This window comes from Prionailurus bengalensis, chromosome B1 (assembly GCF_016509475.1).
Source record: "Prionailurus bengalensis isolate Pbe53 chromosome B1, Fcat_Pben_1.1_paternal_pri, whole genome shotgun sequence".
Lineage (NCBI taxonomy): Eukaryota > Metazoa > Chordata > Mammalia > Carnivora > Felidae > Prionailurus > Prionailurus bengalensis.
The window spans coordinates 22,947,582-22,970,606 of NC_057344.1; the positions used below are offsets into that span (position 1 = coordinate 22,947,582).

Here is a 23,025-nt window from a genome sequence, read left to right on the forward strand (position 1 = left end):
TTTGTTTTTGAGCATTGGCTGACTTCAAGCCAAAAGTGAGACTAAAGAGTAACACTCTGAGGGGCGCCTGGGTGGCTCAGTCAGTTAAGTAGCCACTCTTGATTTCAGCTCAGGTCATGATCTCACAGTTAATGGGTTCGACCCCTGTGTCGGGCTCCGCATTGACAGTGTGGACCTGCTTGGGATTCTCTCTCTCCCTCTATCTTTGCCCTTCCCCCACTAGCATCTGTGTGCGCTCTCTCTCTCTCTCTCTCAAATAAAAATTTTAAAAAAGGGTAATGTTCTGAAACAGTAAAAAAGCTACTCAGATATTTGCTGCAGTTCAATAATCAAAGAAAACTTGGTAGTCCCTTTGGAAAGCATTTTGGATGCCACATTTTCCTGGAGAGCCAAAAAAAAAAAAAAAAAAAAAAAGTACCATCTTAGAAAACCAAGATTTTGGACACATTTTAGTCAGAGCATTTATATCCTGTTGATTCTCCTCCATCATTAGACAAGCAAGGTCTCTAGGGGCAAGAACTATATCCTAATCTTTTTTATCTTGTCCTTTTATTTATTTATTTATTTATTTTGCAGGGGTGGGGGACGACTATGAGCAGGGAAGGGGCAGAGAGAGAGGGGACACCTGATCTGAACTGGGCTCTGAGTTGACAGCAAAGAGCCCGATGTGGGGCTCAAACTCACAAGCTATGAGATCACAACCCGAGCAGAAGTTGGATGCTCACCTGACTGTGCCACCCAGGTGCCCCTTGTCCTATCATTTTATATCCACATGGTTCTTCACAGTTCTTAATACATAGCAGGCTTTCAAACTCTTGTTGAATGGTCAATAAATGGCTAAACATGAATTAACAGAGAAGAGGTGAATATACTGAAACATAAATATTTATTCTAAAATTGAATGAAATGTAAATTAGGTAAGTTTCCCAAAAAAGAAGAAAGAAAATAAAAGAAAATGCAGTAGTCCTAGCCATGGCCTAGAAATGCCATAAATTTCTGTGAAAAGAGCATCTGTATAGTTTTTCTTAAGACTAAATATTTTATTTCATGGAAAGGAATCCTACATTGAGGATCACTGTCTCAATAAATATTACTTATAACCACTACTGAGTGGAATACCATTAGCATGGAATGGAATACAGAAACTAGGCAATCATTCCAAGTATTGGATCTTCATAGTGAAGCTTATTTAATTATGACTTTATAATAAGCAAAAGACTCAGGCAACCACACAACATCAAAAAAAAAAAAAAAAAAGGAGGAGGAGGAAGAGGAAGAGGAGGAAGAAAATAAGAAAAAGAAAGAAAGAAAAAGGAGGTCCATCCATGTCTGAGTAGTTTTAAGATACTCTTTTGAGTTATGGAAGGCATTGTCGGTCTTCATTATAGAAAATTAGGAAAAATATACACAAAAAATATATTAATTATTTTCATTACATTGTTACCAAAACTCCAATACAGAAGTATACATGGGACTATATATAGAAACTATCTATTTGCAAACAGACATACCCATCTTCAAATGACTCAAACTATTTCTGTTTAGAATCATCTTCAAACAACAGATGCTTCACTGGAAAAAAAAATATTAGCAGCACTTATTTGCTTCTCACTTGTAAGGAGAACAAAGTAATAAACCGCAGAGACAGTATCTGCACAATATTAGAAGTTATATAATTTTATTCAAATAAATTTCTAAAGGCGCTCATTCTGAGGTCAGAGCTGCTTTGCAGTTTTGAATGTGCATAAGAAATACGTTTCTACTGATACAACACAATGTGCAGGCACCAAACAACTCTTCAAGAATGTGAAAACTGTGTAATAATTTATATTAATTTCAAGCTTAAGTTTTTCACAAAACTTACATAATTAAACTGATATAATTTCTTTGATACAGAAGACACATTAAGGTATGTGAATCATCTTATAATACAGAGCATCAGTGTTAAAAGGCACAAAACAGCTTCTGTCCTACCAAGATTTACTGTGATAATAAAGTCTGGTTATTAGATTTTTTTAAATGATGTTTATCTTTCATGTTTTTAATTGCAAATTCTTAGGATATTTTTCTTTGTATATGCAATCAATATAACTACTCATCACACTTCTATTTCTGCTTTGAAATGACAGCCATCTATAAAGAGCTTTAGGTTGCCAAGAAGATCTGCGCTATGAGCTATAAAACATAACATTTTAACTCATTTTGATATTCCAAGTCAACATTTATTTCTGAAAACCATAAACTATAGATCTATATTATACTCCTTAAAGTTATGTACCAGTGTAGTTCAATATTTTACTCAACTATTCCACTTTAAACTCATCATAAAACAGGTAATGTATATGCTTATTGTCTATCATTGCTTTTCCTTTGCGGGGTGGAGGAAGGGAAAACGGAGTAAAACCAGAACCAGAACTTATTCTGCTCTATAAACAATCATCATCACGTACAAACAGGAGTCCACAGCATTTTCTTTCAAGATAAGGAAGAACTTAATGAATACTCCTTTCCCTACTTTTTTCAGTTCGGAATCAGAAGCCCTAATATTTACTTTTTAAATATTTGCATATCTCTCTCTATATAAGGAAATTGCAAATTTTGTCTCTCATACCCTCTAAAACACCATGAACAGCTTCTTTTCCCCTGCAAAAACTTCATTCTTAGCCTACCTGTGAGTCATATACAATAAGGTAAATATAATAATGAAAAAGACAACAACAACAACGAAAACAGCACAAGCCACAGAACATAGAACATTGTCCATCAAACTAAAGATATGTAACACTAAGTAATCCCTTGGGAGGTACTTCTGCAGAGGTTCAATACACAAGTGCTCACTGTACACAGACTTGTTCTGTACTAAGAAGTGGCTATATGGACAGAGAGCTTCTTTAACAAACTTTTTTCTCTCTATTCACATTCTGCACCTTTGGTATTACACGAGGGGTCTGCTCTAATCTAATTCATTATTTTTATTTTAGGAGCTTTCCTTTCCTGTGTAATCCAGGGCTTTCATCAGTTTCTATACATCAGATGACAATATTTTGCCAAAAATTACCAAAATACACATTCTCTTTCCCAAAGGAAAGCAGGATAGTGGTTATTTTGCATAGACAAATGTTTGAGAATCTGAATACATGATTAGCCATTTTGGGTAGACTCTTAACTTTGCAAGGGTATCTTAAGAATTGGATAAGATTGGAAATGAACAAATGAACAAATCCTTCAAAATAGCCCTTTTTTAAAAAATAAAGAGTCAAGTTTGGCAGTGGAAGTGCTGGCTATCAGGCAGAAAATGGTAAAGAAGATTCAAATTAGTTCCCAGAAGCCATCAGTAGCTAAAGAAAAGACCACAAGTTTGTATATTTCTATAGTAATGAAAAAGGGGAGTTTCAAGAGGAGCTTTTTGAATTCAACATTGTATCATCAGAGTAGTTTTAAAACACACTGTTTGAAAACATGTCTGTTCTCTGCAGCCTGTTACTGACTTCTAAAAGGCTTCCATTGGTGAGCATGCATGCTTGCCAAGAATTCCTTCTCAAGTATGTGTTTGTGAATGTTAGACTATTTTCTGCTATGCCAAGGTAATTAGCTTCCAAGGATTCAAAGCAGAAATGCAAAATCTGCATGATGTAGCAGGGGATGCAAGAAAACTGACTGTTCGAGTATTTAACATTTATGCACCATAATAAATATTCTCAGGCATTTATCTGCAGTCATAATGGCTCACTACATCCACTGGTTTAAACAACCAACATGAGTTATGTGCCCACATTATGAGACGCCCCGCAACGTGGTAAGAATACAGAACCTGAAGTCAGACAAGTGGGATCAGGTCCTAGTTAATCATTTTCTAGCTATGTGAGCTAGCAAAATGAGTTTATTGAATCTTAGTTTCCCTGTTTGTACAAGGAGGAGAATGTAAATTCCTTTTCATCGTTATTGTAAGGAATAAGTACATAAAACATACCCCAAAGAAGGAAAAATTCAATCAACAGTAATGATGATTATTACTAGCTTCTAACAGTAATTCTGGAGAGAAAAATGAAGGCATGCTATTGTCAACTGACTATAATTCAGAGAGACCGTCAGTGTTTTGATAGACTGAAGCAGTGACAAGATTTGGTAAGACACTAAATACTAAAGAAGTTTTAACTTTACCATAACAGTGAAAAAAGTACATACTATACTTTCATCAAAAAACCTGGGTAGCTTCACTGAATGAAGCAACTTGAAAACTAGCCTGAACAAAAAACCCACAACACTTTTAAACTTAATAAGGTGATTGAGATCATCTCTAGTATCCAATTATATTACAGTATAATTCATCCATTATGACTCAATTATCAAAAGTGACCAAATATTAAACTTTAAAAAACCCACATTTATATTCTCTCCATTTATTATAGAGGTATTTTTAAGTATGTTCTAGAAGGTTACAGGGGTTCTGTTTGAATTTCTAGACTCCTAGATATTATTGCAGAAGACGTTTGCTATAAGGTGATGTGCCTGGTCTTCTTAATCTGTCCTATCGCATCCAACTCAGTCATAAAGACCACTAATTTGTTGAAAATAAAAATAGAAGGATGAGGGAATACTACATGAAGACAAAAGGCAGAAACCAACATTAGCTATAAATATATATATGTATATAGTTTCAATTTTGATACTCTATTTATAAATTTTATACATCTTTTGTTAGATTTAAATACCAAACATTTCTTCTTCCTATTGTTAAAGATTTTATTTTCAATTATATATCAAATTGCTTCCTGTATAAAATTCCTAATGATTATTGGACATTAACTCTTCCAACTCTAGTAATAATTTTATTATTGGTTCTCCATAAATGGTGATGAATTTTCCATGTGGAAAGTCATAAGTAAATATGACAAGTCATTTAGATTTATTTACTCCCTGCATTTCTTTCTTCTGTTCTTAAGCTTTGACTAAGACCACTAATAAAATGATGAATAGTAGGTAATTATAGGCTTTATTTTAAAGTATCACTACATAAGATATTTGCTAGAGATTTTAAGATATCCTTTACCTAGTTAATAAAGTTCACTTGTATTTATAGTTTAACTTTTTTTTTAATGCTTTTATTTATTTTTGAGACAGAGAGAGACAAAGCATGATCAGGGGAGGGGCAGAGAGAGAGGGGGACATAGAATCCAAAGCAGGCTCCAGGCTCTGAGCTGTCAGCACAGAGCCCGAAGCAGGGCTCGAACTCACAGACTGTGAGATCATGACCTGAGCTGAAGCCGGACGTTTAACCGACTGAGCCACCCCGGTGCCCCTATAGTTTAACTTTCTAAAATCATAAATGATGAATATTAAGTAATGTCTATGGCATTAGTGACACTATTTCTACTTTACACCCTTGCTGTGATGGTTTTCCATTAATTTCTACTTCCCCTATGGCTTAACCACCCATTCCTACAACCTTTCGCTATTTCATATACAGCTGAATTTGGAAAAAAATTAAAGAGAAAAAAAATCTTGCTTCCATGTTCCTAAGCAAGATTTGACATATGCCATGCCACCTTTCCTATTTGCTGGCCATCTCGAAATTCTCATCCTTAGCCTTATGGTCTTTCCTGCAAGTATTTCATTATCCCTACTAGAGTGATTTTTATAATTTCGCTAAACTTTCTGGGAAAATTTTTCCGGTAGGTTTTCCCTAGGAAAAACTTTTCTGTAGGAACAGTTGCTCTCATTTGCAAATTATTTTCTTGCACTAGATATGTACAGACAATGTGTTAAATTCTTTGTTGATATCGCTCTGATTTTGCTCATATTTGAACAGCACCCATTTTTCCTGAACTAGTGAAGTGGCTATAAGCAAGAGACTACATAGCTCAGTGGTTCAATTTTTTGTTGTTATGAAAACTGGCCATTTCTTTAAACTATGACACCTCTGTGTAGCCATACCTCCTTTATGTCTCAGGTGGACTTCTTCCATTAAATCTTTACTCCCCTTGATTTCTTCATGAGTCACTGCCACCAAGAAATACAATCAGTATCTCAAGGTAAGCCACTCATTTTACTGGGTGGATCTTTGCCTGTACGTTGAATTCTGCCACCTTTTGTTCCTCGGCACTCACTGACTCAGCTGTCTTTTACCCCCTGGCCCATGTAAGCCTTCTGTAGCGAAGTAAGGTCCCAATCACAACTCTTCCTTCTCAGGACAGGGTCCTCATTTTCTGGGGGAAAATAGTTCTTGCCAATTTTTGACATCTGCCACTAACACTATGCCCCTCAGCACTTTCTGCTCTTCTCAATAACAAAGGATCCTTATGAAAAAGAGCGTCTTATAGTGGTTGTGGTTTCAGTAGCTGTTGAAAAAATTTGCAGACAGATTGGAACGTATCAGATTTTTCTGTCTTCCAGTCACTTGGAATTTAACTTGACATAGGTTTTTAGTTCTCTGTCATGTGCTTCGTTTCCAAGAGGTAAGTGGAAATTTTCTGACCTGCAATCATGCTCCAAAGAAACACTTTCATATGAAGAATGCAAACAAGAACCTCATTAAAGAAGGTGGGTAGTTTTCCCTTTTACTCTCTTCTGAATAAGTTGACTAACTGGCATAATTCCTTCACGTATCCTTGCCAAAAAATGACTTAGAAGCTACTGGATTTTTTCATTTTTCAAGGATGATTTGCAAATACTTCACCTTATGTAATGCTTACTGGTATACTATGAATTTATATTTCTTCCTGACATAATTTCAGTTGATATTTCCCAAGAAACTTGTTTTTTGTATAATAAAATTGACAGTACTGACTTTTTAAGAACTTTTGATTATGTGTAAGTGATATCATCATCATGGCAGAATAAGAGCATTCTACCATTCTCTCTCCAAAAAAACATGGATTTTGACAATTGCCTATGAACAAGAGTGCCTTTGTGGAAGCTGAGTCCAACTGAGTAATGCCAGCACTACTGGAAAAACACTAAAAATGAAATATTGGATGCACTGAAGAGGGTAAGACAAACGGTTTCAATTTCGTAGCTCACTCCACCCGGGGGGCACAGCTCAGTGTCCTGAGAGAACTTCTCTGTGATTTCTCCCAGAGGGGAAAGCGAGAGTGTGTTAGTGAGCACCCAGCTTCCCCAGCTATGTAGGACACTGAGAAGAGACACAAATCTTATACCATCCAGAATACTGAGTCATATACTGCACAAGTTGGGGGCAGTGGACCGATGGGAGAACGGCAACCAGGCCTCAGAACGGAACACATCAAAAGGACGCAGATCCTAATAACCGCTTCGTGGAATCCATCAGGAAGCCCGCCAGTGAGTTGCTGAAGACACTTGACCTGTGGATTCCCCCCAGCAGGCCCAGAGGCACCCTTCATGCTCCACGTGCAGCCTCTGCACACCCTCTGTCCTGTGGCTGTCCCCCTGCGCACACTCTGCTGGCAGTGAAAGTAAGCCTTTCAGATAACAATTGGACAAACGCAGAGAGCCAGCCCAACTCTGCAGCATGAGGAGAAAGGACACAAACTAGAGCATTCTAGTTTTGCAGGATCAAGAGGAAGATATACAAACCCGAATCCCCCCACCTCAGAGGGACCAAGAAGTATAGAGCAGGTGTGTTCACAAGAAAGATAGGAGAAAGCCTCAGAATTCCCTAACATAACTGAAAGGAGGAATTTCTTCCCCAAAGCCAGTCAGTAAAGATTAGAAGAGATGAATATTCTAGTATGAAGACTTCAACTTCAAGGACACGAAAAATCAAGGAAACATGATACCACCGAAGGAAAACTGTAATTTTTCCAGTAACTGACTAACAAAGAAATGAAGAGCTATGATTTGCACAATAAAGAATTAAAAGTATGTGGTTTTTTTTTTACATTTTTTTTTCAACGTTTTTTATTTATTTTTGGGACAGAGAGAGACAGAGCATGAACGGGGGAGGGGCAGAGAGAGAGGGAGACACAGAATCAGAAACAGGCTCCAGGCTCTGAGCCATCAGCCCAGAGCCCAATGCGGGGCTCGAACTCACGGACCGCGAGATCGTGACCTGGCTGAAGTCGGACGCCTAACCGACTGCGCCACCCAGGCGCCCCAAAAGTATGTGTTTTAAGAAAGCTCAGTGAACTACAAAGTAACACATTAAAGATAATTCAACAAAGTAAGAAAAGCAACACATGAACAAAGTGAGAAGTTTACCAGAGATAGGAATCATAAGAAGGAACTAAACAGAATAGGATATATAAAATGAAAAATGCAACAGAGAATATCAATAGTAGACTGGATCAATCAGAAATAAATTGCAAAGTAGAAGACAGATCACTTGAAATTATCTAGACAGGAGAGAACAATGACAAAAAAAATGACAAAGAGTGAAAAAAACCTATCTTACTAGAGTCTCAGAATGAGAAGAGAGGGAGAAAGGGGCAGAAAGATTAAAGAAATAATGGGTGAGAATGCTTCAAATGTGGGGAGACGTTTGAAAATACAAGTTCTTGAAGCTCATAGGTTTTCATAAAATTTCAACCCTAAATGATCTTCTCCAAATTACATTATAATAAAACTGTCTAAAATTAAATATGGCAAATTTTTAAAACAGAAACAAAAAAATATCACATGCGAGTGAACCCACCCTTAAGCTATCAGAAACCTTGTAAGACAAGAGAGTAGAATGATATATTAAATATACTAAAAGGAAAAAACTATCAACCAAGAATATCTTACTTAGTAAGGTTGTCCTCCAGAAATGAATCAGTGATAAAAAAATTCCAAACAAGGAGTGGAGTTCATCACCACTAGACCTGCCTTGTAAGAAATGCCAAAATTAACAGACTTATTAGCAACACACAAGATGAAACAAGCATATATATAGGTAAATATATACTCAAATTCATAATTTTCTAATACTATATTATGGTAGCATGTTAATAACTTAAATGTTAATAACTTAAATATTTAATAACTTAAATAACTTATGAAAACGTATGACAAACAATATAAAACGAGGTAAACTGTGACCTCAAGAATGAAGATATGTGTGGGGGGAAAAGTAAAAGGTAGTTTTAGTATACAATTGAAGTTAAATTATCAATGTAAAATAGACTATTATATTTTTAAGATGTTTTATGTGAGCCTCATGGTAACCACAAAACAAAATTATACAAAACATACAAAAGAAAAAGAGAAGGGAATCAAAGCAACGACTGTAAAAAAGCATCAATTTATACAGGAAGGAACTATAAAACTAGCCAGAAAACCATTAAGATGCCATTAATAAGTCCTTACCTATCAATAATTACTTTAAATGTAATTCAAAAGGTATAGAGTGGGTAAAGGTATAAAAAAAGAAGACTCAACTAAATGCTGCCCCCTAGACACTCACTTCAGCATCAAGGAGACAAATAATTTCAAAGAGAAGGGATGGAAAAAGATATTCCACACAAATGGAAACCAAGAGAACATGTGGAGAATGGGGAACTCTCTTGCACTGTTGGTAGGAACTGGTGCAGACACTCTGGAGAACAGTATGGAGGCTCCTCAAAAAACTAAAAATGGAACTACCCTACAATCCAGCAAATGCACTATTATTTACCCAAAGGATACAAAAATACAGAATCAAAGGTGTACATGCACCTCAATGTTTACAGCAGCATAATCAACAGCCAAACTACGGAGAGAGCCCAAATGTCCACTGACTGATGGTAGGTCTGTTATGTGTGTGTGTGTGTATGTATGTATACATACATATATATACACATACATACACACACACAAACACACACAGTATATCCATGGTATACTGATGGTAGTATGTATACTATATCCATCAGTCAATGGACATTTGGGCTCTCTGTATAGTTTGGAGCTACACACACACACACACACACACACACACACACACACACATACTTGGTATATACCAAATAGTATATATATAGTGTGTACACACACACACACACACACACACACACACACACACACACACACACAGGAATAATACTGAGCCATCAAAAAGAGTGGAAATATTGCCATTTGCAATGACATGGATGGAGGCAGAATGTACTACGCTAAGTGAAATAAATCAGAGAAAGACAAATACCATATGATTTCACTCACATGTAGAATTTAAGAAACAAAGCAGATGAACATATGGGAAAGTGAGTGGAAGAGAAGAGAGGGAAATAAACCACAAGGCACTCTTAAAGACAGAGAACAAACAAAGTTGATGGAGGGAGAAGTTGGGTGGGAGATGGGCTAGATGGGTGAGGGGTATTAAGGAGGGCACTTGTTGTGATGAGCACTGGGTGTTGTATGTAAGTGGTGAATCACTGTATTCTATTCCTGAAACCAATATTGCACTGTATGTTAACTAAGATTTAAATTAAAAAAATAATAAAACTGAATGGTACTGTCATAAAAACATACAGACCACTGCAACAGAATTGCAAGCCCAGAAATAAACTCAGACAAACATTGTCAATGAGTATTTAACAAAGGAGTAAAGAATACTCAATGGAGAAAGCATAGTGTCTTCAACAAAAAGTCCTGGGAAAAGTGGATATTCACACTTACGCGAATGAAAATGGATTCCTGTCTTATGCCACTCACAAAACTTAACTCAAATGGGCTAAAGACATAAACCTAAGACACAAAACGATAAAACTCCTAGAAAAAATTATATGAAAAAACCTCCTTAACATTGGTCTTGACGATATTTTGAATATGACACCAATAGCAAAAATAAACAAATGGGAATACATTACACTAAAAAGCTTTTGCAAAGCAATGGTAACAATCAACAAAATGAAAAGACAACTTACAGAATAGGAGAAAATATTTGCAAATTATATATTGGATAAGGAGTTAAGTTCAAAACGTATAAGAAACTCACACAACTAGGGGCGCCTGGGTGGCGCAGTCGGTTAAGTGTCCGACTTCAGCCAGGTCACGATCTTGCGGTCTGCGAGTTCGAGCCCCGCGTCAGGCTCTGGGCTGATGGCTCAGAGCCTGGAGCCTGCTTCCGATTCTGTGTCTCCCTCTCTCTCTGCCCCTCCCCCGTTCATGCTCTGTCTCTCTCTGTCCCAAAAATAAATAAACGTTGGAAAAAAAAAAAAAAAAAGAAACTCACACAACTAAAACAAAAATCCAGTTAAAAAGCAGGCACAAAACCTGCATAGGTATTTTCCAAAGAAGACCTAAAAATGGCCAACAGGTATGTAAAAAGAGGCTCAAAAGTCACTAATCATCCTAGAAAGGAAAATCACAACCACAATGAAGTAACATCTAATACCTATTAATTATCAAAAAGATAAGAGGTAACAAGTGTTGGCAGGGATGAAGAAAAAGGAATTCTTATATACTGTTGGTGGGAATGTAAAAAATTCAGCCACTATGGAAAACAGTATGGAGGTTAAACTTAAAAAACTTAAAAATACAACTACCATGTGATCTAGCAACCTCACTTCTTGGTGTATTTCTGAAGGCAACCACATTTTTATCTTGAAGAGAGATCTGCATCCCCATTTTCACTGCATCATTATACACAACAGTCAAGACACAGAAACAACTTAAGTGTTCATTGCTAGATTAATGATTAATCACATTATATATACAAATGTGTATGTGTGTGTATACACATGCACGCACGCACACACACACACACACACACACACCCCACATTTCAGCCATTAAAAAAAAAATCATGCCATTTGCAACACAGAGATGGCCTTGGAGAACGCAACGCCAAGTGAAATAACACAGAGAAGGGCTAATAGTGTGTGATCTCCCTTGTATGTGGAATCTTAAGAAAGGGAGAGTAGAATGGTGATTTCCAAGGGCTGTAGGGTGGGGAAAACAGGGAGATGTTCGTCAAAGGGTACAAATTTCCAGTTATAAAATGTGTAAGTTCCGGGATTGTCATTTATAGCACTGTGACTATAGTTAATTTCTAAGAGAGTAAAATCTTAAATGTCCTCACCACACACACACACAAAGGTAAATTATCCGAGGTGATAGAAGTATTAACCTTATTATGGTAATCATTTTACAATATATACAGGTATCAAATCGAGTCGTATACCCTCAGCTTTCACACAAGGTTATATGTCAGTTGTACCTCAGTAAAGCTGGGGGTGGGGCAGGGAAGTACTGTCCTTGTAGGTGGCAAAGAAACAAACAAACAAAAAGTCTACTTTGTTTCTAGATTTACACAGCGTTCTACTCAGCAGCGTGGGGTCTCAATACAGCAATTTTCTGAAAGGGTATATTTGTGCTACATGTTTAACCAAGCCACCTTCCCCTTTTTTTCCAATTGCACACCCTTATTTTACAACATTGACATCTTGGTCTCCACAGAGGACCCCACAAGGGCCTTTCATATCCTTCAAGCTTTTAATCTCCTCATAATGTCTCAAATTGAGGAGATTAGGATGGCTAGTCAGCAGTCAGCAATGGAAGACTATAACCTCTTTCTCAGTTTATTTATCCCCACAGTGCAGAACATGGGAATTTTGCCTACAAGTACGTCAACCAAACAATTAATTAATCAATAAATAAATAACCCTAACTTAGAGGCCTCAAAGTTCAATATTTTCTTTAACAGGGTCCTATCACTTTGCTTTAGGTGGCTTATAGGATATATATATCAGTATACAAAATTCAAACTTTTATTGGACCACAAGAACATCCGAGCCAGAAGGTACAGGTTCACTACCATTTAATTGGCATGTTGAATTGATGTGCTTCTCTGCCCTTTTTCTCGTCTCTTTAGTCAAGCATCATTTCAAATCTTTTGCCTATTTATTTTCTGAATTATCAAACAATAAAACAGACTTTTTATTCTTTGGTGTACAGTCCTGTAAATTTTGACAGACTGAGAAAGTTTCCTCTCATTAAGAGTTTGGCTGCTATAGTTTCCCACTGCCAACTGCTTTCATTGCCCCTACTGTCCTGCCACAGGATTGCCTGACAATTGGGGAGCAATAGAAAAATACTAAAATAAACAACAACAAAAAACAAGATCTACTAGAATTATCTCCTACATGTCTCTTCCAAACTGCCCCAATTCAACTGAAGGAAAAAAAAAAAAAAAAACGAAAGGAAGATTGATAGTTTTTTATTTACTAATTGTCATCTTGAATACTGGCATTCTTACCTGATCTACTTGCTAACATTTCCTTTTTAGAAACACCAAATACCTGATTAGCTTTGCATTCTCTCCAGGTTTATAGTTCTTCAGTGGGAGAGAAAGGTTAGCATGTATATATGCCATCTTACCTATAAATAGATTGTCTTATTTTTTAAAACCATGATTCTGTCTTCTGGGTAGCAAGAATTCTTTACATATTCCAGATACATGTCCCATACACATATATTTTCCAAATGTGTTCTCTGATTCTCTGGACTGTCTTTTCATTCTGTTACCAGTATCTTTTGAAGAGCAAACTTTTAAATCATCATTAAGTGCTATTTACTATTTTTTCTTCCATGGTCCGTGCTTTTTGTGTCATAAAGATTTTGTGTTCTTCTGGAAGATCTATCATTTTAGCTTTTACATATGGTGAACAATAATCTATTTTGAGTAAATTTATATGTGGTGTGAGCTAAAACTTATGATTCATTATTCACATGAGGATATTTCACTGTTCCAGCATAATTTTCCAGTAAGAAAAGACTGTTTCTTCCTTACTGAATTACTTTAACACCTTTGTTGAATACCAACAACCATACAACTTACAATATTATACAAAGAAAAAAAGGGAAAAAGCATAGTGTAACAACATACCAGAGACACCATGGCCCAACCAGTCTTGTTATAGATGAATTCCAAGTTGTTTCTTCTTAAATAGAGCAAACCGCCAACAAGTGACACTAACAGGGCCAAAGCAATGGTGCCGGAGTAGTTGGGTGGTCTAAAGACTCGAATCTGCAAACATGCAACAAAAGTTTTATGAGCTGAATAAAGTACTTCAGTAAAAGTGTTTTTATCTTGACCATATTCTAGTCCTTCCAATTTTCAACACCAAACTTCAGGAAGATGAAACCCTACTCTTCTCACGTGGAACTAATACTCCCTTTACTCTTCACAAATCAAAAACAAATGGTTTCCAACATCGTGGCTATGTAAAAAGACTTGCTTTAGATGCATATAGTTCACACATGCAAACATGACTTATATTCAACCCAGAATTGCTGTGTTTCACCTATGGAAGATGGGATCATCTAGTACAGGGTAGGGATGAGACAGGTGTAATACATGTATTATTCCAAATTGGGGCATTTTGACATCTTCAACATTTTAAGCGTTTTTTTTTAACATCTTTACCAAGATATAATACACATACCATAAAATTCACCCAGTGTACAATTCAATGGTTTTTAGTACATTCAAGGGATTGCATAACCATCACCAAAGTCAGTATAAGAATATTCTGATTAGGTCAAATGGAAACCCTTTAGCAAAACCCTCTTATTCCCCTTACCCTCTAAACCTAAGCAACAAAGAATCTACTTTCTGCATGTACAGATTTCCCTTATACTGGATTTTTCATATAAAATGTGTTCTTCTGCAACTGGCTTCTTCCACTTAGCATGATGTTTTCAAGGTTCTTCTTGTAACATGTTTTAGTACTTTATTCTTTTTTATGGCTGAACACTCCATTGTATAGATACAACAAAACTTGGTATCCATTATCAGTTGATAGGCATTTGGGTTGTTTCTGCTTTATGGCTCTTGTGAATGATGCTGCCATAAACATTCTTGGACAAGACCTTGTGTGGGCACATATTCTTGTTTATCTCAGGTACATACTTAAGAGTACAATTGCTGGGTGATATGGTAATACTATGTTTCTTGATTTGAAGAGCTGACAGACTTTTTTCCAGAGTGGCTGCACCATTTTACATTCCCACTAAGGGTAAATGAGAATTCGGATTACTCCACTTCCTTAGCAATATATTTTCTCACTACTGATCCCAGCCAACCTAGTGGGTATGAGACACTATCTCACTGTAGGTTTGATTTGCAGGTTTCTAATGACTAAAGATGCTGAGCATCTTTTCATGTACTTATTAACCATTTGCATATTTTCCTCACAGAAATGTCTATTCAGATTCTTTGTTCATTTATAATTAGGTTGTCTTTTTATTACTGGGTTATAAGATTCCTATGTACATACTATATAAGTCCTTTATCAAAAAATGATTTGCAAATATTTTCTTCCCTTCTGTGGCTTGTCTTTTCATTTTCTTGATGGTGCCCACTAAAGCATAAAAGCTATTTTAAAAAAATTAATGTTTATTATTTAGTTTTGAGAGAGAGAGAGAGACAGAGAAAGAGAGAGAGAGGAAGGGAGAGAGAGAGGGAGGGGGGGAGGGAGGGCAGGAGAAGGAGAGTTGGGGAGGGTTAGAGAGTGAAGGAGACCACAGAATCTGAGGCAGGCTCCAGGCTCCGAGCTGTCAACACAGAGTCCAATGCGGGGCCCGAACTCACAAACCGTGAGAGCATGACCTGAGCTGAAGTCGGACACCAACCAACTGAGCCACCAAGGCACCTCAAGCATAAAAACTATTTTTAAAAAGTAGAATGCATTTCTATGAAATCATGATTTCAAATTACATAAAGATCTTGGTTCTAATAACATTTCTCACTAAAAAAAATGAACACTCTGAGGAGAGATGGCTAATTGAGTGCCACATAGGGCAGATTAGGCAGATAAGCCTGAAATATATGGCTACGTCAGGAAAGTAAGAAAATGCTTAAAAGAAAATGATGGAAAGATGTTATACAGACATAAGAGCCAGAATAAGAAGATTCCAATGGTCAAATCTAGAACAATTTTAGCACCAAAACATTTAAGCATAGTAATAACTTATAAACCACTGTAGAAAAATTCAACTTATGAGCCCCTACCAATGACTGACTGATTGATAGGAGGGGAGGTCTCTTGCTCACAGTAGAATGCTGAAGGCCAACTAGAAATATGGAGGGACAGGCAGAATTGGATCATCACTTTGCAACCATCACAGTAAAATCTGAATGAGAGTAATATGACCAGTGGATGCTAGATCCAGCAGAAAATTTTGATGAGGAGCAGGATATTTCTTTAATCTAAGGTGTCTCCACACAGACAACTCACTAACAACAAAGGAGAAGGGGGAAAACAGTAATTATACAGGGGAGAAATGGAAAACACCTTGACCAGAATTAAACATCATCATTGAGGGTCAGACAGATACCATGTGCATAAAGATGTCATTAGAACAAAAAATGACCTATGTAGTATTGTGTTTGAGAATGCATAAATAGAATCCAATCATAAACAAATATCAGAAAAAATAAATATCAGGCATATCAAATGAGGATCATTCTATTTAAAAAATAGAAAAGGATTTAAAATGTCAACGTATTTAAAAGACAAAGATAGGCTATGGAAATATTCTGGATTAAAAGAAGCTAAAAACTCCTGACAACTAAATGCAATACCTAACTCTAGACTGGATTTTTGTATTGAAGGCATGAAAATGTTACCGTAGGCTATTATTAGGTCAACTGACCAGAATTTGGATAGCAGCTCAAATAAAAATATTACATCAATGTAAATCTTTGAAGGTGTTATCTGTACTGTTCTTACCTATTTCTCAGGAAATGCAGTTCACCTTCAGAAAAAAATTGTGTGTATCTATATATATATATATTTTTGAGAGAGAGAGAGAGAGAGAAGAGAGCGAATGTACGCAAGCAGGGGAGGAGCATAGAGAGAGGGAAAGAGAATCTTAAGCAGGCTCCACACTTAGCACAGAGCCTGAAGTGGCACTCAGTCCCACGACCAGGAGCCTGAGCCAAAATCAAGAGTCGGACATTTAACCAAGTCACCCAGGTGCCCCTCAAATCGATTTTTTAACAAAAGTATATTTATCAAGTAACTTAATATATAGGTATGATCAACAAGTTAGGATCATTTCTGATTAAAATTCAGCAACTCTTATAAAGAATTAATAGTACTTTTGCAATATTACCCTTAGTATCTTGTACGAACTACATGATACTGTTGCAGAACTGGATATTTGCCAAAACATTTAAAAAATATGTCAAGAGTTAAGAAAATGGGTTTAGTTGCCAAAATATCATTAAAACCCATGATGTAAATAATGTAACAGTGATGAGAGACACCCATCTTGACTAAGAATAAATGTGTTTACACCTTATGATAAAGTTACATATTTTAGAAGAAAGGTACTGGTTGTCATTGTTCACTCTAGAAAATTCTGGTGAGAACTGGGAATAAAGCAGCCTTGAGCCCTCCACATAGACATTAACTACCATCAAGATTTTGGTTTGTTTACTTCCTGAATAAACAGTCTACATATCCACACTCCTATTTATGGTTTAAAACAAAATTACAGATCATACTATAAATACTGTTTTTCTAACCTATACTTTGGGCTTCTTCTGACGTCATATGTACTTGCAGATCATTGCTGTCCATGCTACAGTACATTCAACTACTCTATCTTTTAAGTATGTAACTTATTTCCAGTTTTTTCCTACTACAATGAATGTTATTTTTAAAATATTTCTAAAAAATACACGCATAAATAAATAAATAAATAAATAAATAAATAAATAAAATAAAGTCTCTATGGCTAAGTATTTGAATCATCCCTAATTATGTCCTTAGGTTAAGACGTGGAATTGTTAAAGTTACATTACTTAGAAGAAAGACATTACACACACTCTTACAATAGTTATTCCAGTCCCAAGAACAGCATATATGAGTATTTTTTCACATGGCTCATGAAAAGTGAGTATTGTATCATTTTTATTTGCCCAAAAGCTAAATAAAAATTACACATCTTTTTAATTAGAATTTCTTAATACCTTTGAACAATGTTCCATATATATTTTAGCCTCTGAAATTACTTTGTGACTAACTCATGTACTTTTTAATGGTTCTTAAAGTATCCGTGTACCATTATTCTAAACGGCCATTTAAATTCATCTAACTCAGTCAAAGTTCAGGTTACAGCTATCAGTTTTCTCTAAGCAAGAAAAAATGTTGTACAGCGTAATTTTAAAAATCCTGTGGCCTTATTACAGTGCTCTAACAAAGCAAACTAATTAGCCTCTTATTAAAACTGCAGGGAATAAAAACATACATGAACATCCGTTCTGTCAGCAATCCACTTTGCTAGTTGTTCAGCTGCAAATCCAATTCTTTGAAGGTCAAAAGTATCAGCTCTCTTGGGTCTCCCTTTTGGAGGAAAATGCATGAACGTGGGAGCAGAGTTCATGTTGAGCTGAAAAACATCAGATAAGAAATACTAAATATAATATCCCAACAATCTTTACATATCATTAATCGAACATTTTATGGGTTATTTTTTCTGCATGAGTTTTGGAAAGAGCATATATTCTGAAGATCCAAGTGGCTTTCCAGAGTTTAATTACTGTGTTTACTCACTGTAATGTGCTACTGACTGAAAAAGAACTTGTGAATTCGGCTAAGTTCTCTGAACCTGCACACTTATCGTACTATTCCACTTACCCAGTTTATTAAAGAAAAATACTGGCATTTGATGAAAAATATAAATGCACAATAGAATTAATGTCAAATTATTAAATTATTAAAAATTTAAAGACTTTTTAAAAATGATGGTATAAGAAACTAAGATTTTTGTTCCAAACAGCTTAAATTTACCAGACTACAGGAGAAATCCACAATGACAGTCTTCTTCTATTCAACTTCTCTGTTAATTCAACTGTCTTAAAATGGTTATATCTCCCAATTGTTTTCTACAGGTAATTCCATTCGAAAACTGTACTGAACAGAACACTACCTTAATATAAATGGTGCTTATTAAGAATATGGTATCTAAAACAAATGCAGGTTAATTTGCATTGAGTAACAAGCTATAACAATTATGTAAATTAAATTCTCAGTGCTCAGGAATTATGAAAAATGTCTCAAATAGAAGGCCAAGAGACTTTTGGCCTTCTTTGGCCATATAGCTCAGCATTTCCCCATACTGAGAATGAAAAAGCAAAAACTGTCATGGCAGCTGACATCAAAGTGACGAATCAGCAGTACCAGCGGTGGGCCTGCATGTTATGGATATTAGTAACACTGGTTAAAAAGCACAAAACAGTCACCAGTTGCTTTCTTCTCTGTGATTTTTCCCACTCCAGACGTGTTTATGTGCGTTTCCGTGATGGGTGCACAAGAGAGAGCGACAGCCAACATGTAAATAACAGATTCCAAGTAAAAAGTCTCTGTACTTGGAACAATCAGAAAATTCCTAATAAAGTTGAATGTCTAAACACTTTAGAGTTTAAAAAGAGCATATAATTCAAAGCTTTCACCTTCATTAAAATGTACAAATTTCCCAAGGCTACAAAGCAGAGTACAACACAAATCTTATTGCTGGTCCACAGGGGCTTGTAACACATCGTCATGTTAACTGGCTGGTCTGTCATCAGTCTCGTACCCACAAGCATTACACAGAAATCACATAGAGCTGACATTACTTTCCCAACAAGTCCCCAGTAGGCCAGGAATTGCCAAGTTTTAGCACTCATGATAATATTATCTTCAGACAGCACAGCGTTTTAAAATGTCACTTTAGAAAGAGCACTTCACCAAAATGTGGTTCAACAGTTAGTAAGAAAAGAAACATGGCACTGAAAATCTGTTAGTAGTTCTCAGTAAAGCAAAATGTGCACTTCCGTATTTTTTAGATTAAAGTTTCCCATAAAAATCGTTAACTGTCACAACTTTTATGCGTTTTAAAATAACTCTTACTGCTAAGCAAGGGGCTAGGTTTAGAAAAGACAAAGCAGTTGTCTATAGTCAGAATTCAGCTGAAAAAAAATTAACCTGAGGAAATTTTTCAATTAAACACAATCTTTATGTCAATTTTCCTATCTATGCCAAACTTTATAAAAATTCATATTTGGATTCCTTCTTGGAAAAACAGCTCCAGCTACATGTGGCCTGCATTTGCTCAACAGAGCTCAAATGAGCTCTATCTCTCTCACTGAGATCAAGTTTATCCTCTCCACTTTGCTGTAGTCCTCATCCACACCATATTGTTTCCTCAACAATGAGACCAATGGTTAGTTCCACTGTGTGTGTTTTACTGGCTTTATTTCTTACAGTAGTTAGGAGAAAAATGAAATAGTACTTCCATCAAAGATTAAAAAAAAAAAAGACCAAGACTTTGTTTTAATAGGAGAAAACATAAGTAATTAAGCAAGTCAAGAACGAATGTGTTCAATATATCAAGAATATATGTAAATAAACATACCACAATGAAATTAAGCTAATCCAATCTGATTTCTTCATTTAATTTACAAACTTGGCCAGAGTAGATGTTTGGGCTTGAAGCCTCTGCTCTAGCCATCAGATCAGACCTGGACAACTATTTCCTAATAATGAACAGCACTTCAACTGATTATCTCTAAGGTCAATTCTCCTGAGATTCTACAGAGACCTGTAAATAACATTAATGTTATTTGAAATTACAGACGGTCCCTGACTTAACGATGGTTCAACTTTATAATTTTTGGACCTTACAATGGTACCAAAGTAATACACACTCATTAGAAACTGTACTTCAAATTTTGAACTTGGATCTTTTTGTGGGCTAGTAATATGCAATACAATACTAGCTCCTGATGCTGGACGAGGGCGGTGAGTCACAGCCCTCAGTCAGCCATGCAATCATGAGGGTAAACAACTGATACAGTGACAACCATTCTGTATCCATATAACCATTCTGATTTTCACTTTCACTACCATATTCAATAAATTACAAAGATATTCAACACTTTAATAGGAAACAGACTGTGTTAACTGATTTTGTCCAACTGTAGACTAATGTAAGTAAGTGCTCTGACCACATTTAAGGTAAGGCTAAACTATAAGGTTCAGTAGTTAAGTGTATTAAATGCATTTTTTACTTGTAATATTTTCAACTTATAATGGGTTTATTGGGACATAACCCCATCATAAGTTGAAGAAGATCTGTACATATGCATTTTTTAACGTTTATTTATTTATTTTGAGAGAGAGAGAGAGAGAGAGAGAGAGAGAGCGCGAGCAAGCGAGCAGAGGAGGGGCAGAGGGAGAGAGAATCCCAAGCAAGCTCCATACTGTCAGAGCAGAGCCCGACATGGGACTCAAACTCACAAACAGTGAGATCATGACCTGAGCCGAAATCAAGAGTTAGATGCTTAACCAGCTGAGTCACCCAGGTGCCTCTATATGTTTTTATTATTATATTATTACTATTATTATCAGGTCTCTGATCCATAATCTCTTTATGGGTAAGAGCTATGTGTGTGTTTCTCTCGCATCCATTGCTCTGTAGACAGTCAATAATATTTGCTGAACAGGTGAACAAAAAGAAACATCCCAAAAGCAAAATAAATTTATAGGGGAAAAATAAGTAAGGAAACCTAACAGGAATGACCAAGAATAAAGGGTTTTGAAGGTAAAGAGAGAATTTCTCTCATTCAACTGGAAACTGACAAAGAGGAATGAATAATCAATCTGGAAGCAAACAAGCAAAACTACTTATTAATGGCCCATTTATAATTAGTGATCTAGATTCTTTACAAAACTAAGTGTTTTTCTATGACCTGGTAAAGTATTAAGCCAAAGAATGTCACACATGAGAAAAATAAAATAGACCAAACTAGTCAATGCCAGGTACTAACATAAGTTTTACATTTGAAAGGCACTGATCATGCGGTATAGATATAAATATATATATATTAATAAGCGCAGGATAACAGCATAATTAAGAACTAGAGCCCTGGGAGCCAGACTGCTGAGCTCAAATTCTAGCCCTAAATGATACTAAATTTGTAAACTTAGCTAAGCAACCTCCCCATACCTTAACTTCCTTATTTGTGAAATGGAGATCACAATATTTTTCTCATTGGATCATTGTGAAACTAAATGAAAGAATACATATTAAGCATTTCAAAGAGTGCTTGGAACATGAGTTTAGGAAAGATGATGACACAACCATGACAAAAGTCATGACCACTAGCATCCTTATGCCACAATTCATTACCTTGCTCTACAGAGAAGACTATGTAAATGAGAATGTATTCTTCTGCCTGGGTTGCTGTAACGGAATACCATGGACTGAGTGGCTTAAAAAACAGAAATCTGTTTTCTTACAGCTCTGGAGGCTAGAAGACCAAGATTAAGACAGCAGCTCTCTTGCTTTTTTGCAGACAGTCATCTTCTTGGAGTGTCCTTATGTGGCCTTTCCTCTGTGCACGTATTCTCCTAGTGTCTTTTCTTCTTATAAGGACACCAGTCCTATTGAATTAGTGTCCCATTCTATGATCTCATTTAACCTTAATTATCTCCTTAAAGGCCCTATCTCCAAATACAGTCACTTTGGGGTTATGGGAGGGACACAATTCAGTCCACCACAGAAAACACTTTAAAATAAATATTTAATACTTTACATGTAAAGTTCTCGGTATCTTTCACACTAGAAGCAGTGAGGGTTAAGTAAAAATTACATTGAATTTATACAAAATTTCAAAAATTGGTGCAAAATATCACCTAAACCCAATAGAGTTAAATACCAAAATAAGGGTAATGGATGTAAACTACCACTATATACATGAAAAGACATATGTCTTCCATAATGAAAAAGTTAGCATGTGTTTACCACACACACTAATAGAAAAAAACTGTGCACTGACAAAGATAATACTGGCTAAAATTACTTTAATCCTATCACACGATTTATTACAACTACTCATTGTATTTATTGACTTATTCAACGAATTGTATTTTTACTTGGCAAACAAAAATGTACCGACCATAACCAACTCTATCATATATAGTAGCGAAATAAGAAACAACTCTTTTACCTGTTGAAAAACATCTGTCCCCTCATCATAGTCCACCATACTGAAGAAGAGTTTGTTACAGAAAGCAGACGAATAGCGCCAGGAGTTAGCCAGTATTTGATATTCTTCATTAGCTTGCCTGATAAAGATAATGGGGCAGAGTAAAA

The 23,025-nt window shown here is 35.9% G+C and overlaps 1 protein-coding gene across 5 annotated transcripts in view; it reads right to left on the reverse strand.

Moving 5' to 3' along the window:
• TUSC3 (tumor suppressor candidate 3) overlaps nt 1-23,025 on the reverse strand; it is a 275,406-nt gene that overhangs the window by 102,370 nt on the left and 150,011 nt on the right. For all 5 annotated transcript variants that reach the window (XM_043560296.1, XM_043560263.1, XM_043560270.1 and 2 more), the window contains exons 3-5: nt 22,880-22,997; nt 18,136-18,276; nt 13,763-13,903 (exon numbers count right to left, since the gene is read on the reverse strand). In XM_043560296.1, coding sequence (XP_043416231.1) covers nt 13,763-13,903; nt 18,136-18,276; nt 22,880-22,997 — 400 coding nt within the window. The remainder of the gene's footprint in view (nt 1-13,762; nt 13,904-18,135; nt 18,277-22,879; nt 22,998-23,025) is intronic.